Here is a 17,831-nt window from a genome sequence, read left to right as displayed (position 1 = left end):
GTACAATATCATCCAAACTTTCAGACCAACAGCAATGTGAAATAAATGCATTATATGTATTCTTAGTAACTACATATATTTTGAGGTTGTGAAATAATAAACACATTCACATCTTGTATAGTTTATGATCTTTATACTTTTACAATAGTAGTGACCTGATTCCAATCACAGACAAGGCATGTTGTGGGACAACAGTATTTTATATGGGTTCCATGGAGCAGCCAAAAGTGTCCAATTGATATATACTGAACCACAAAAGAAACGTCGCTTTTCAAAACCAAATGCAAGATTTTGTTGTTACAAAATGGTGCTTTTATTATGATTGTATCGTTTTGTTAACATGTTTTTCAATCCAAATTGATATCCAAATGCATATTGACCAAACGCACCTAAAAAGGCAGACGTGGTAAAAGGTTCCGTATGACATTCGTGAAAAAGAAAATACACGTGCATACCATGACAACCCTACCAATGAATGCGAGTCTCAAACTTGCTTGAAATTATTTTTGTTTTGACGCAATCCCCATGGCCCGAATTACGAGAGATCAGAGGAACTAAGTCTTGGGACGATTGCATGTTGACCAGACTGCATGGAGGGTAGCCAGTCATTTACCGGCTGCAGGAGTGGTATCAGGCCACTAACAGCACCCAAGACTGTCCACGCAGTGGGCGACCTTCAGTAACATCACAACGTCAAGACCGACAGATTGTGAGCCACCATCTGCAGGGTCGCTTCCCAAGAGCAACGGAAAGAGCACTCCAGACCATTGGGACTCCCAACAGACCCATCAGTGCCGATACAGTGCGTCAATGTTTGCGTGGAAGAAATCTCTGCTGTCACAGACCATATTGTAGTCCTGTCCTCACCGCTCATCACCACTAAAACCTACTGCAGTGGGCAACTCAGCATCGAAATTGGCATTATTGACAATGGAGAACTGCTTTTTTCTCATGAAAGCCGATATTGTGTTTCGACAGTCGATGACAGAATCAGAGTATGGTGAAGGCGTGGGGAACTGTTTTCCAATGAGTGTATTGTTGAAAGAGTCGTGGGGTGGTCCAAGCATCACGGTGTGGGATGTAATCGGTCTGAACCAGATAGTTGGCACCGTGGTGTTCCAGAATCTCGGTCCAGGATGAGGAAATGACGTGACAGCTGCTCGCTAAATTGACCAAGTCAAGACCCACGTTGTACCACATTTTGGACGTTACAGAAATCACATCTTCCAGCAAGATAACGTTCGTGCCCACACTGCCAGAGTAACATTGGCCTTCCTGAGACTGCATGGCATCCAAACCCTACACTAGCCTGTACTCCGTCTTGATTTGAGTCCAATAGAACACCTTTGGGATGAGATTCAAAGAAGACTGAATGACCTCCACCCAAGGCCAACAACTGCTGCTGGACTCGATCAGGCATTTCACAGAGTATCTGTGCGACATTTGTTTTGTGGTTCAGTATATTTTTGGTGCATATTTTGTGCACCAAGAGCACATTGTGGTGGTGAATATATATTAAATAGGGTCCATAATTATAGCATTTGGGCTATTTAAGCATTTGACCAACATTGTCAATATTTCACCAGTTCTGTACAAAGGTTATATCTCTTTTCATCTGTGAACACAGCTACTATCCAGTGTAGAAGTGAAGAGCCATGTATGACCACCATTACTATGTTCATGAACTTTATGTGAAACCTACTATTGCCTGATATTGAATTATCTGTTGAGCAAATGACCACTGTCAAAAGTAGCAACTACTACTTGGCCTTTGATATTCGCTTGTGATAAAGGAATGTTGTATATACAAACCCATGAAGTAGTCACAATGATGGACCAACCAAAGGAAGCAACATCTGACATCATTCTCATCTAATGAGAAGCATAACAAACTCCAAATAGACATGATGAATAATTTATTGAGAAATATCCTTGGCTCATTCATTCATCGAATAATGTACAATAAAACAAAGTTACAAACTAATATGATGTGAGATTGTGTCTGCCATAAGACAACTGAAGTGACATCAATACTCTGTCACTGTTGGTTCTCTGGAGTTTAGTAGAGCCAGTCAAAGTTCAGCTGATTCTGGTTCTTGAATAATAATGATGCTAATAGGTCATTTACACAGCTGGTCTACATACATGAAATTATAGGCACAAAGCGAGATCTGAGCCTTCAATCACTGCTGTCTGCATGGTGTACTATCAAAGATGTGATTGTCCACACAAAAATTTGGACAACATTTGGTCAGGCTACATCTATATACATTAAGTTCCATGATGGTCTCCTGAACAGTTGGTTGTCTATCAGCTACTGTAGTAGGGTGAGTGAAAGGAAAATGTTCAAGTATATACTAACTAATTGGTTTGTTGTTTAATGCACAATAAATATTTGAAATTTAAAATGAAAAACCAAAGTTAAAAACGTTGGAACAGTGTACTTGAATTTGAGAGGTACTGTCATTCTCAAATCCGCAACCATTATGTCCTATCATTCAACACCCAACCTTGCTTGTGCCAGAACATCAACATAGACAGAATCACAGGGAGCCAAGTGCAGATATGTACAGGACAGCGTTGTGAAAACACTTTTAACAGTACATCAGTCACAAAAAGGCAGAAATCCCTATTTGGGTTTGAAATTCTGGGAGACAGATTGTATATTTTAACCACTTTGGTCAAAAAACATGGACATGGGTTCCAAAAATGTCCAGAATCAAAATTGGTGTGTGCCACCCATACTTAAGTAAATGAAATCTCCGACGTAAAATGAATTCATAATACTTTGGGAACAATTATTTGACGAATGGAAGTTGGTACAGCAAACATACAGGCTTATGCTGATAGTTCTAAATCTGGCCCAGATACTCAACGCCTGAACTGGAATTGTTAGTAATATATTTGAAGTGGAAATGAAACTACTTGTACTTCCCCATTACGTTTCCACTTTGCTCATTTCTTTCACGTCAGTCATATATGTAATATATGCCATAAAATGAAATGAAGCTCTAAGTGTAAGTCATTTCATGAAACTGAATAATTTTCAACAATAACTGAAATTTTATGAACAATGCACATTTCTTAAAATACAGACAAGTTGAGCATTACAGAAACTTAAAAGACCTATTACAATTTGGTCAGCAAGGAGCTGAACATCAATACTGGGTGAATGTTATCTGGTACCCTGTAACAAGTATTAATGTTGAGGAAAGAGATGTCTTCAAACCTAGTCCTGAACAACTACAATGTTTTACCCACTGCTGATCATCATTCAAGATCTCAGACTTGTTCTTAACATCCTTTCACATCCTTGTATAACAAAACAGCAAAAGAAATATCAAACAAGCAGTGCACATAAGCTTTCTCTAAAACAGGTTAGCAAATTGCAAATAGATACAAATACACACAAAAACACACAAATTGTTAATTACTGTTGCTGTGTATACCCATATCAATGTCAAAATGGCTTTTTTTGTTTAGCAAACTCCCAGTAACTTCCCAAGAAAAATGTATTTCACATTCTTTTTAAAAAAGGAAACAAAAACTGAAATTCAATATGTTCTACATTTTCTGTTTAAGTACAATATAGACATCTATTATGCCTCAGATACAATTCTGATAGTGCATCATGAATTATTTTAAAAGATCTAAGTAAAAATGTAATTCATACAAGTGTATGATAAAAAACCCACAAACTTGCGATTCTGAGATATTACTTGCAAAGGTTAATTGATTTCTGCACAGTGATTAATGAAGATGACCAATTCATCAATACTGACATGCTCAATATTGACTTCCAAAATACATAGGCCATAACTGTAGTAATTCAGAAGTATCAGGTCGTCTTCAACTCCTTTTGAGTGGTATCTATAAATATGTACATTTCATCATCTCACTTGGAATTACACTATCCAAACTAACAAAGCTTTTCTGTATGTAATGTGGTCAGTTTCAAGGAAACCATCGGTTGACAAGACATGTTGCAATTATCCCACAACTCTAACATAAAACTCCTTGAATTATACAGTCCAATCTGCATATGATTAAGTCCAATACATGGAAACATAGGCAATCAAAACTTGAAGTCTACAATTCAAAAAGCTATAACATAAACATGATAAATTTGTTGTTATGCCTTAACTTCCCATGTCAAAACTGTCTTTGCAAAAGAACATTTATTTTTAGCCTGATCTCAACAACAAAATGTAATCATGGTAATTCAACTTGCCTCTCTAAACATATAACAAACTGTCAAAATGCACATCAATATCAACAGTGGGATATATATCTTCTAAACTTCTGTGAACATTTTCTTTTTAATATTTTGTTATTGAATCTCAACATTACAAAATGTGGAGCAAAATACAAACTTTACAAATGTCTTTAAAATTTCAGTTGATCAGGAGAAACCATGGAAAGAGATTTTATCAATTCTATTAAAGATTTAAGAAGATGTTTATGGATATCAGTTTTGATCTTAACATAAACCATCAAACTCACAAAACAGAAAAGCTATAGAACCTTGGTGATATATCTTGTTGTACATGCCACACAGCAAATGGCCACCCTTTAAGCTGAATTCACTACCATTTAACATTGAACAACTGAAAGCAGCCCTATAATGTTGGGTGTGCTTGGATGGGCTGATGGAGGTATACTCAGCAGTATTACACTATTGTTGTCAGCCAATGCTCTAATCAAACGACACGCCAAACAGCTCGGTTTTTAAATAAAAAAATATAAAGCAAGTTTTTGAGAGAATAGATATACAACAGTATTACTAATCACATTCACAGAGACATATACAGCGAGTGTTTGGTCCATTTGGACAATGAAACAAAATTCAAGGAAGTGTGAAGCACTGGCACAATTTGTGAGATCATGCATCAGTGAAATTATTCCCCTTGTTTAATGATGTCACAATAGTAATTGTTGGCATTGTGTTCACTATGTTATCTTCTCAAAATAGTTTCCAAAATGACACTACTTCACATTTTCTCCAAAACATCCAATAAACAGAGCTCCATAAATACGCTGATAAGTGCTTGGGAAATATGAACTCTGCTACTTCTACTTAATTCACTGAATAAATCTTGGTTGAAAAACGTTAATAAATTGTCCCAAGAGACAGCTGTTAACTGTAAACAGATAATGTTGACCGATTCCTTGTTTTTGTTTAATTTCAAATGTTTTGCAAAATGCACAAATAAATCATATCTAGGGTCTTAAACCATTGGTACGCTTATCATATATGTCTAGAGGTACCGGTATTCTTCAATCAACATATTGAGTATTTACAGGAACGTCAAGCCGTTTAATAAAGAATTGTCTTCTCTCTGTCTCTGTGTGTGTGAGGGGGGGGGGGTGGGGGTGTTTACTGATTTAACAAACTGTTATCAGGCTTCACATATTTTGAGTTTGCTCAGTCAGCAAAACACTTACCTCCATGCAATAATCCCTTCTCTGAGAAGATCATGTTGTGAAAGATGACTCATCAATTACTACAAAAACATTCTGAATACACGACACGTTTTGGATAACAATTTCATTATATACTTCATACAATGTTTCAGAACTAATTCCTCTTTCATCTGATGAAGGAGCAAGAATAAGCTCTGAAATGTCATAAAAAAATATAGAGAAGTTGTTATCCATAAAAACGTGTAATGTATTCATATTCGTCCAACTTCTAAATGCCTTTCAAGAATTTTAAGAACTTTCTGGTTGGTAAGTAAAAGAAGTTTCAAGCCATTTTGAATTCAGTGGACAATTATACTAAACAAATTATGGCATATCTTTTTGTCTGGAGCAACTGACTAACAGAAAATATACATGAATCTTTAACATGGAAATTGTCATATTGTGTATCATAACACAAGAACCTACTACAAATCAGATACACATTATTAAATATTGTTAAAGTAAAATGTTTCCATGGTCACAGACCTATTTGGCAGTACTGATGTACTTCTTCCACCAATGTGAAAGGTATATGGGCCAGTTGAATTTCGAAACTTAGAGGTGCCCTCATGTTAACAGTTGCTGGCAAGCATGCAGTATACCAGACACCTTCCACCATTTGATTATGGATGTGCACAAGCTTCTTCCTGCCATTACTAAGATAACAGGGGTTTGGGTTTAAATCAAATACTTTCATTAGTACATGCTGTTTTTAATTAACAGTGTTTTTATAAAATAATATGTGTGACTACTTAGTTATGTTCATTTCCAGCTTTTGATGTCTAAGGATAACTTTGAAATTGAATTTCGAGGCTAAAACACAGACAAACATACAAATGCAAGTGGAGTCATGATTCTGATATTGTTTTTTTAGATTTAATGGCCTATTGTTTCCTAATAATAATGTTTTCACTAGAGATTAGGATAAAACAACCAGTGTGAATAGTTGTCTGGTAAAATGCATGTGTAATAATTTGCTACAAACTCTCCCAGTAAATTTCACCCCCAAAACAGGTAGTCATCTTAACTCAGGACATGCTGAAAAATTAACTGAGTCAGAGTGCAGCCAACAGCAGTAGCTAAATAATCAAACACTACACATACACCATTCACCCAGTTAAGATTTGATACATCTAATACGTTATTTCATTGTCAGTAAATATAAAACAACCGAGAATTAATACATCAATGTTCTTAATCACTTGAACATCTTTAAAACAAATTTAATGGATCAACTATATTGAGGTTCTATGTTCCTTTTCTTATGACAAATGACAAAGAAAATGTACACAACGGACATAGACTTTACTCTCGGCCTGATCAAATTATAACACAGATACCTTTTCACGATGTGCCTCTTATGCCCTTCAGTTTTCTATAAGCAAAATATGCTATTCCAATGGCTGAACCAACCCCAAGTAGAAAATAAAAAACACTAAACTTAGATTTTCTACTTGAAGGTGAAATAGAACTTGAATTTGCTTGTTGCTTTTTCCTTTCCTCTATCTTTTGCTGAAAATAGAAAAAAGTAAGGTTATTAGTAACCATGCTAACAACCATATTAAAATATGAAAAACATGATTACAAAGACAACTAATTTCAGATAAATTTGTTAACCAAAGACAATCAATGCTGCATATATATTCAGCTGATAAGTTGGTTTCTTTACCATTTGTTAAGCATTATTACAGGAACAAAACATCAGGGAACATCAAGAATGGGCTGTGCACATAGGGCTCTTGACTGGAATCAAACCAAGACTATGTTTGATGAGCACATGTTTTAAGCAGTAGACCATCCAACTACCCCTTGATTCATTCCAAACAGCTGATGTATGAGAGATAGTAAAGGCGAGGTGGAATGTCAGGTATTAGGGGACCCTGATCAGTCTACATTGTATGTTGCAATACTCTCTCTACTCACCAGAATGTGCTTCTCTGCTCCACACTGCACCTTCAGTCGAACCTCATTGCCTGCATTAAGAAATGTCTGAACAGCTTCTTGATGACTAACTCGCTCAACTCGATTTCCATTGATCTGTAAGAACAGAAAATATGTACTTATGATTTGATATATGTATATAGCCTCTTCTCTTAATATAGTTACTTCAATGCCATCAGTGAATTGAAAATGTTTCATTTCATGCAAAACATGAAGAGAACTTTGCTCACAAAATCAATCTGAATTCAAGTCAATAAAATGTTTAGACAAGTCAATGTGATAACATTAACCAGGTGAGAACACACCACCAAATGGAACTGAGCACAAGTAGTCATCTGAAGAAGTCAAATCACCCTTTCATCCAGCATCCATAAATTAAAAAGAACAAATCTGATTGTTAGCAAATCCTAAAAGAGTGATCTGTCCAACCGGATGAGAGTATTCATATGTAGTCTAGTCACATACAAGAGTAATTAGTGACCTATCACAACAACATCATGGAAAGGGGATTCTTAACTTGGCATCTGTACGTCAGGTCCATTTTTGCAAAGGCTAAGTAAATAAATGTCACTCAATAAGTGAAACTGTCAAGACTAATAAGCTCCAGTTTACAATTTAGTCATTGTGCGCGTGCTGGGATACATTCTCTTGAAACACATCACATCCATCTTGTTACAATAAAAACAAAACAAAAATTGTTTAAATCTCCAAATAGCAAAAGAAACCACTTGACAACATCACCTCTGTGTTTTTAAGTTTCACGAATGAATAGTTTAGGAGATTTTTGAACTTTTACACTATTCATTGTGGTGTGCTTGTTCACACCACAATGAATAGTGTAAAAGTTCATAGTTTCAGGAAAGAATACCTATCAATAAGTCAATCGTTTATTCAGTAGTATGGTCACATGGCCTAGAGTACAATTATTTTGAGAGTATATATATATATAGATCTAACCCTAACCCTTAAACGAAAAACAAGTTTCAAGTTTCAGGAATATTGCAACAGATTTAAGGGTATTTACATTTTATAAGTTTGTCATTGTATACGTATTCTTGATTTGATATGGACATGGCAACATCCATGAAATTGCCAAAGAATACCTATCAGCTTTAGAGATATGGTCCAGATGAACACACCATCAAGAACAATATCAAGGTCAAACTTGTTACAAGTTGTTACTTGCATTACATAAACCACTTACTATATTCATCATAAAGCAAACTTTTACTAACATACTGATAATAACTACTTTAGGAAAGTTAAAATGTTGACAACAACAATTCTACATGCACGATACTAGGAGGGGCTCAAAGACGAAACATGCATATTTCAGGGGCCTAATCTCTTGAAAGTCTGAACTCCTCCACTGCAGTGTCTTATAGTTCATGCTCAAAAGTAAGAATGAAAGTCATAGAATACATGTAATAAATCTCATAAGACTGAGGCAAAAGCTGTTTATTATGAAGCAACAGCATAAATCAACATATTTATATTCCCACTTCCTGACACTGATAATTGTGATCAAAACATTTAATCAAACAAAGCTCTTGATTGAACAAAACATCTATATTCAAAGAAACCTTCTTTCTTTTGAAAATATTTTCCCTTAATTTTCTGGCTGGTTAGTGTATACAAAGTTGTTGTAAATACTGAAAACAGCAGACTTTGGAAAACATTACCTCTAATATTTTATCACCCTCCTTCAACCTTCCATCTTGATAAGCTGCTCCATTTTCCTTGAGTTTGGTGACAAAGATTCCAGGATCCCCAGGTAGATGGGGGATGTCTACTCCACCACGAATGTTGAAACCCAGACCTGAAGATATAGCAATTTTAACACAAATACATCCAAATGCAACTCTAAAATATCAAGGCTCGATTTAGTGCTTTGTTACTTGCACTGGTGCAACCCAATATTACAAAGTGCAACCTAGTTATGAGTCTAACTTGCACAAGGTGGGAGTCAATTTTTTAGAAATAAATCAACAATAAATCTAACATAATAAGCATGAATATGTCAGCTCATTTTTGTTCTCAACTTGGAATAGCTATGGCACCAAAACATTGCTATTCATAGACACGTCTCGGCTATGACAGCTCTTGTAAACAGGGATCAGCTGTGACTCTGTGTTGCTATGGTTTCATGGGTACTACATCACGGAAATATGTTTATGTGCACCGTAACCTCTGACATTTTAACACACAACATTGCAACTGGAATTTGGCTGGTGCAACTAGGTCTTTATCTTAGGTTGCACCTCATGCAAGTAGGTTAACATCTCTTAAATCAAACCCTGGGTATACATATGTAAACAGCAGATATTTCAACTTTCAACTTTTCAAATTACTAACCATGCTCAAGGTCACATGATGTGGTGTGGTGAATTTCAAGGAACCACTCTCTGCACAAAGCTTGTAAGCTGACTGACTTCAAAACAATTATAAAACTTTGAACAAATAATCATATAACTGGTATACAGATGAATTTACTTGTAAACTGATCACTAAAATTGAAGTTGTCTTTGGGTACCATCTGAAGAGTAGATGTAAAATCTGAAGAGGTAATGATTTCCATGCTAGTCACTTCAATATATTGGGAGTACTGCACTTTACAGGGCACACTTCTTCAGATTAATTAGCGATGCTGGGGCTCAAACGTGCTTCATCGGATTACTGACTTCATTATTTAGTGACATAATTAGCGGACACTCTACCTCACCATCTCAGTTAATGAGTGCTCATTTAGCGGGTCATCAACACAGCAATGGTTTGTTTTCATTTCTCACGCATGCACCTTACTATGCCACACTTTTCCTATTTCTTTTTTCATGCCATTGTTTCTGGGACTGTACTGAAAAGTGCTGCACCCAGTAAACTGCATTCTAGCCAGTATATTGATGTATATGTAACGTTGAGCATGTCCCAACAAACACATATACCAAGTTAGCAATTTAGCAGTTAAACAAAGAATGCAAAAAGAAAAAACTGCAACAATGTAATATAGCACAAAGTTAATATTTTAACACAACTGTTTCATTTCTACTTTTCTAACAAATTCTCGAGGAACCCATGGTATTATTTCTTACGCACCATCTGACAGATTCAATATGATAAGTGGTTCACTTCTAATACACGATAGACTTACCATGCTAACAGTGTGATGAAATTAGTGTTTTGCCACTGAACAACATACACAAAGTATGAGGCCATATTTAAAATCATATTTCGGCTTTGTTTCATATCATGAGTTATTAAAACTGGCATGCAAACTATCTTCTGAAAGGAACATATATAATTACCACACTCAGCACCTGATAATGGTAGCATAATTCTTCATGATCTGTGTTATTATTTCACGGTTTCTCCATTCATCACATTAAATACCACACTATTATGTATCAAATGATGCACAGGTAGCTGGTGCAATATTTTATTCTATGCTGATGATGGCTAAAATGTGGCTAAAATTAAATAACACAGAAAATATTGGATGCTTGATCGGCACTTTAGAATAAAATAAGAATAAAAGATCAAATCCTGAAAATTCTTTATGTTCAACAGAAAATATTGGTTTTCAGTGTGTGGAAATAATATACATTGGGTTTAACTGTATATCTCAGAGACTTTCCCCGTCTCCGTATTTCTAATAAGCATTTTGGGATTTGAATGTTCATCAAACTGACCTAAATCGGACTCAGAAACGTGATGGTGACGAAACTGAACCAAAAGTACGCCACAGGAAATCGTAATCAGGTAAAGTTTTAATCTGTAATTTAGTCTGAAACTCAGAAAAGGACACTCCGTTTCAAGGGCAGAACTGTTCATTACCTGTATCACCACGCAGTAAAATAATGTCAGTGACTGGCAAATCTAATGACATCTTTGGTTCTTTATAAAGGGTCACCGATTATTAGAAAGACTAGATCTGATGAAACGAAATTAGACTATATTTGCAACAGCATGACTTCCACCGGAAAGACTGAGACGACGTCAAGGGAGATAATCTGTCGATAATGCATTGCCTGCCTCTATCAATTTATGTTATCGCACTTTGACCATCCATCTCATGAATGATAAAGGCGAAGTTTTGTGAAACAGTGCTCGAGGACACGGAGATCTTTGAGTGACATGGGGATGTTTGAGTCACATGGAGATGTCTGAGAGACATTTTCCAAAAAGAACAAACGCGATCATGAGTATCATTTTGTTAGTTTTTTGAATGAACGAATGAATGAATTATTCATTCATTATTATTATTATCATTATTCATCCAATTTATTAATTATTAATACCTTCGGCAGCAGAAAAGTCGGGTCATAGCGAATGTTACAACCTACCCTTGGACATAATGTAGATCTAATTTAATGTCCTTATAAACATAAAGGGACCTCATATCCGACCTTTTCTTAGAGGCATGCGTTATCTTTTTTTCAGCAACAGTATTGCTTCGAAAGTTTCTTTTCACTCGTATTGCATGAGAAAAGACAAGACATTCTTAAGAACCACGTGAACGTGGAATGGTAGGGAAGACCGGGGGCAATTGTAACAAGGGCGATTACTCTAAAAGTTTTCGCTCAAGCATAGTAAGGTTAGTAGTGTTATTTCCCTTTCCCTTTCCTTCCGTACACATCCAGGCGTTTTCAGCTGCTCGCTCATGGCGAGATACAGTTGACGAAAAATCGTTTTTCACATAGGTAAGTGAATTTTTCACAAAACGTAATAAAACGTTCTTAATGCAGTAAATTTTTCTTGGTATAAAAATTAACTTTTCAAGAGTAAAATTGAGGTATCTTACGACATATTTGAAGTAGAAATATTTGAGAAGCCCAAAGTGGTTTTAACATGTGACGTTGCATGAAACATGGCTACTGCCATCGGGGGAAATTGTAACACTGTGTTACAATTGCCCCCATGTAATTTCCCCTCGTGTCATGATGATGAAGCAAATGATGATGAAGGTTTTATGTTAGTTCTTTACTAGTTTTATCGTAGTAGTACATTTTCGGTGTTATGTTGATAATATTAGCCCTCGGGTGAAAGTTTTTGGTGTTCGTCTTTGTGTTATATTTTGGGCATACGAAAACAAGAATTTTAAACCAAAAACAATTTAAATGTCCATGGTGACAAATGTTTAATATTAATCCATTTCCACCTCAATTGATCAAGATAACAGCTTTCCACATTTTATTTTGATTTTATTTCGAAAATAAACAGACTGTTACACTTGAACCTTCTTTGTTACAATTGCCCCATGCACCTGTTACAATTGCCCCGTGCTAGGGGTCAATTGTAACACTTGCAGTAATTTGATACGTAATAACTTTGTAACGACATGAAAGTGAACTTTAAATGACACTGAGGTTTAAAGCCAAGATGCTAATGTACTAGTTAGTACCGATTGACTTTGTCAGGGGTCGACTAGTATCGAATTACAACAAGTTAAGTAAAAAGTGTTACAATTGACCCCGGTCTCCCCTAAATGTCCTACAAATTGAACGAATCACAACCATGAATCTGGGCTTCAAATCTTTAATGTGAACGTGATATAAGCTGTACAATTAAGTTTAAAGAAGTATATTGCTTTGAAATAAAAGCGGTACGTTGTTAGTATCATCCCACCAACCAACCAACCAACCATCCTTCTAGCTGGCAAGTATCCACACAAAATACGATTATCATGATTGTAGTGCAAGGTTCCAGTAATACGGGAATTGCTTGAAATGCCGCATGCGAGCTGTGTATGCCGAACGTTTGCATGTGCTTGAGCTAAAACCGCTATAACGAAGCGGTTTGCTTCACATATGGATTGTAAATACTCCAATGAAGGCCTGTATTTAAGATAAAGTGGTCTTTTATGAGTGACTGTCCATACTTGAATCGAGAAAACAACGGATGCCCTAAGCGTCCGAAAACATTACATTAATGTTCATGTGAAGTTGAACAATCTATTATTCAAGTCATGCACTTTATTCTTTCAATTCGGCGGTTGCGCAAGCGTTTATCAGGAAAGCAAGTTTTACGCCCGGGAAGTTCAACTAGCCACTGTTACCTTGACACAATTGGTCACGTGGATGTGACGTCAAAACAATCACATCCCTGAAGGGATCTTGCAGGCGTACGCATTGGGTCTGCACAGATGAAGCTCGTCGCTATAGAGCGGTATGTGTCATACTCATTACTATTTACAGATAATAATTAAGTGAATGCAGCAAGAGGATTCGGTTGATATTAGCAGAGTCCGGCTGGCAAGAATGATCATCAGCTCAGGGCCCTTACCCCATTTACACGTAGACTGCGAATGGGTCTGGGTCATGCCAAGGCTGGACCTCTGAGTTATCATTTTGCTGTTATCATCATTATTTTCAATGAAGTAGAATTTAAAGGAATATGGGGAGCGCACAACTGTCTGATGCGTGTATTAAATTATCGAGCTTCATTATAATGACGGCTAAACATATATACCTTTACAGGGAGGGCTCGGAAGCTGATACACGGGTTCTGTCCGCAATCCCGGAGATCATAGAGAGATCAATGTCTTATACTCCAGGCAGAGGTAAGCTGACGTAATCCTTAGGGCAGACACATTGAGTTCTTTCTATACGGATATCAAAACTATTGTTTATGTAGTTGCACTAGACAGTAACACGTTTGGTATTATGCTTCACTACATCTATATCGCATTAGTCAAACATTGTAATATTACCTCCAACACATACTCACGGCCCTAGCCCAGTTTCATACAAACCAAAACGATCTTCCTTTATGACTGTAAAATGAGCTTGTTAAAACTGCATCGGCATATTTCGTTAGTGGCAGCGCATTGAATTCCGACTTTAGTCATGTTTTGCCCTCTTTGAAAGGTATGGTCTTAATGTTTATGTAACTTTCGTTTTTAGTAATTTGCAGTTTTGAAATTATAATATTCTTCAGATCCTAACAAAGGCACAGCTGATGCCAGCAGTTATGCAGTTACTGATGTTACAGCTGACTCAATCACCCAACGCCACATCAGTTTTCCGAGTGGTAAGACATGGTCTACACAATATTCCGAGTTTCGATAAATTCACTCGAATCAAAATGGAAAATTACACTGCATACCAATTATAGCTTCGGATTTGTTTTGGACACACGTGATGTTTTGACATTTACTATCTAATTGGTAATGAAAGTGATAACAAAACCAGGACATTGTTATTTGTTTTCAAGAGTGTCGGGAAGGTCCAACATGTCAAATGGATAAAGAAGAAGAAAGGTGAGTGCAGAAGTCTGTAACCTTAATATGAATTAACTTGTAAATTAAGCCAAAATGTTCATTTCGAGCAGAACTCGAGCTTTCACATACAATTTTTCTGTCCTCCATGCATATCTACTGATATGAAGAGAATTGAGGAACGTCAGTAAACAAGTCAACTTTAGGATATATTCGGTGAGAGATGCTAGACCTGTGCCTTTCTTTCCCCTTTGGTCATACCACCAGTTATGACATTGTATGTAATCAGATCATTTGTTATTAAAGAAATTACTCTCTTTAGTGTACTTAAAATATTTTAATTAAACCAAGTATATGCTACGGAAACGCTGAAGGGACCTGATGAAATAAAATTCATCTTGAGCGCACAAGTTAGTATGTTGAGTGCACAAGTTAATATATTGAGCGCACAAGTTAGTATCTTGAGCGCATAAGTTAGTATCTTGAGCCCACAAGTTAGTTATCGTAAGTGCACAAGTTAATATATTGAGCGCACACTTTAGTATGTTGAGCGCTCAACTTAGCATCTTGAGATACACTACTCCATTAGCAGTTCATGTGGAAGCAACGGAGGAGCGGAAACGCGATCTGATTCATGCTTATTTCAGTCTTTGATTCCAAAACAAAGATATAATACATCTTCTTGTCAAACATCATGGCATAGTATAGTACGCCACTTGAAGCGTATTCTGAGGTGTATGTCTCTCTTTCGCACCAGATACCAGATTTGCTGATGCTACAGTGAGTTAGTGCGTGAGTACGGTTTACGCCGCTTTTAGCAATATTCCAGCAATATCACAGCGGGGGACACCAGAAATGGGCTTCACGCATTGTACCCATGTGGGGAATCGAACCCAGGTCTTCGGCGTGACGAGCGGACGCTTTAACCACTAGGCTACCCCACCGCCCCGCTGATGTTAAAGATTTTATTGCGGACAACTTCGACGATCTGGACAAAGACATGGTTATCGTTGGATGCATAAAAATGTATCCAATGCGGTTTAATCGTGAAACAGGATAGTGTACGTTCGTTGCTAATAGTGTTCGACCCCGATGGCGTTGAATTTCGCTCAAGACACTGTCTTTATCGACGTGTTTATTCGTCAACTTCATGTGTTGTTAAAACATGTTAAATAAACTACAACACACATACACTTGTACGTATACATAAGGGATTGAAACGGAGAAAGTAAAACGGGGAACATGGTATTTTAGTAAGAAATAAAGTCGGTATATGTGCTATACGTGCACATACTAAAGGATCAAATAAATACGGTGGATTTTAAATGATATTGTACAGAGTTAAACTCAATACATCAGACATGAGTTTTATAATTAAGTATAACACTCAATGTTTACATTTTTCATGGTAATGTAATACTATATATACATAATAAAGCCGTAGCACAAAACAAGATATCCAAGCTTTACGCTAGTGTTTATAATACTTTGTACCAATATTAAAAGCCAGTAAAACCACTATTCATTCTTGCAATAAACTCCTACTCATGTTTATGTTTTAATTTTTATTATGACATTACACATACCTGGGCCTGATTTATGTAATAAAGCAAAAAGTAGTAAAATCAGTTAGCAAGAATAGTATTGTCAAGCATAAAGACGATGAACGTTTACATAAACATTATCAATGTTCATGATACATTTGGATACTTTTACATAGTCTCATCATAAACACCTATAGTTAACCCTTTGCATCTTTTGAAATCTTTCCAAAAGGATATAAGTTTGTACATTACAACAGTCAAGCAAACGTGCGTTCCATTAATGCCATTAGATGCTAACACGAAGTTGAGCTCTCAAGATACTAACTTGTGCGCTCAAGATATTAACTTGTGCGCTCAAGATGTTAACTTGTGTGCTCAAGATGTTAACTTGTGTGCTCAACATACTAACTTGTGCGCTCAAGATATTAACTTGTGCGCTCAAGATGTTAACTTGTGTGCTCAACATACTAACTTGTGCGCTCAAGAAAACTAACTTGTGCGCTCAGTATATTTACTTGTGCACTCAACCAGGGAGACTATATAACGTTGTAGATTATCCCTGACTCAACATACTAACTCGTGCGCTAAAGATAAATTTTCTTTCATCAGGTCCTTTCAGCGCTTCCATGATATGCTACTTAATCTCTTGGCCTCTTGTTCAATATTTCAGCGTCATTGACCATATCTTCAACCTCAGCAAGGAGCACAGAAAGGAGATTCAGGAAATGGGGAGACAACTCCGCCTAGAGCAGAAGAGGAACGCAAAGCTCCGGAAGGAGCTGAATCACTACCGACTTGAATGCAATAACTATAAAGTGAGTTGGATGATGGACCAGGCGGAGTTGGAGGACCTCCAGGCCAAGCTGCATGGGATGGATAACTACCCAGACGAGATTAAAAACACCGAGGCTCAAATGAAGGGCATTGAAGACGAAAACAAGAAACTTAGGAAATCTCTCTCGCAAGTTCATTGCGATAACAAAGCTTTGAGGAAACTCATGAATATGACGGACATGCAAATCCATATGGAGAAACCTCGAGTGGATGAGGAAATGGGAGGGACATTTGTCCCTAGATTGCCGTCTTGTTGTGTTGGGGGCCGCAGAGGGGCTGGGAGACGACGTCAACACACAAGGAAGCTTCGTGGTGTCCTTACCACAGTGCTACCCCCCGTCAGTGAGAACAACAAGATTGTAGGCTCGCCACAGCAGACGACACCGTCTTTGGCTCGTCGGGCGTCAATGGGGAACATCTGCCCCCGTACCATTCGCAGGGACACGTCAAGCCGACGACAGCCACAGAGCGGTGTCCCTTTATCATCAGCAATGTCTTCTGAAAGTGTTCCTCGTGGCCGTGTTCGGCATCGAAGTTCTTGGAAATAATTTTTATATTTGCACAAAACAAGGTTGTATCAAACGTGTTCTTAACTCTACATAGTTTTATTTGTAATGTCTATAGTTTGTCAGCATAAAAGGTATCTGCTGTACCTTAATTATCTTTGCTGCATTATTTTTATGAATGTCAGATGAACTTGTATTTGAATAATAATGGGTGGTGCTATTGAAAACAGTAGATCTTTATCATGTTATATGAAGTATTGTAAACTTATTTCAAATAGGATTTGACTGTAGTAGTGTAATTGTTTAAATTTAATGTTACCAAATACGCAA

The 17,831-nt window shown here is 36.8% G+C and overlaps 2 protein-coding genes and 1 long non-coding RNA gene across 3 annotated transcripts; 2 read left to right on the top strand and 1 right to left on the bottom strand.

Moving 5' to 3' along the window:
- Positions 1–2,868: 2,868 nt before the first annotated feature.
- LOC124289695 lies at positions 2,869–3,547 on the top strand. The gene is made up of 2 exons (XR_006901734.1): positions 2,869–3,021; positions 3,106–3,547. It is a non-coding gene; the product is annotated as an uncharacterized LOC124289695 (long non-coding RNA).
- Positions 3,548–6,369: 2,822 nt separating this feature from the next.
- On the bottom strand, positions 6,370–11,394 carry LOC124289693 (synaptojanin-2-binding protein-like). Its single transcript, XM_046726321.1, has 4 exons — positions 11,236–11,394; positions 9,087–9,223; positions 7,387–7,500; positions 6,370–6,975 (listed from the first exon to the last, which is right to left on the bottom strand). Exons 1-4 carry the CDS (start codon positions 11,285–11,287, stop codon positions 6,808–6,810), a joined length of 471 nt encoding a protein of 156 aa, XP_046582277.1. The 5' UTR covers positions 11,288–11,394; the 3' UTR covers positions 6,370–6,807.
- Positions 11,395–13,499: 2,105 nt separating this feature from the next.
- Positions 13,500–17,831, top strand: LOC124289691. The gene is made up of 5 exons (XM_046726319.1): positions 13,500–13,566; positions 13,878–13,960; positions 14,338–14,430; positions 14,614–14,659; positions 16,832–17,831. Exons 1-5 carry the CDS (start codon positions 13,544–13,546, stop codon positions 17,541–17,543), a joined length of 957 nt encoding a protein of 318 aa, XP_046582275.1. The 5' UTR covers positions 13,500–13,543; the 3' UTR covers positions 17,544–17,831.

The sequence above is a fragment of the Haliotis rubra genome, unplaced genomic scaffold (genome assembly GCF_003918875.1).
Source record: "Haliotis rubra isolate DU_JTF1 unplaced genomic scaffold, ASM391887v1 Scf447, whole genome shotgun sequence".
NCBI classification, from domain to species: Eukaryota; Metazoa; Mollusca; class Gastropoda; order Lepetellida; family Haliotidae; genus Haliotis; species Haliotis rubra.
This window is presented reverse-complemented; position numbering and strand designations above follow the sequence as displayed.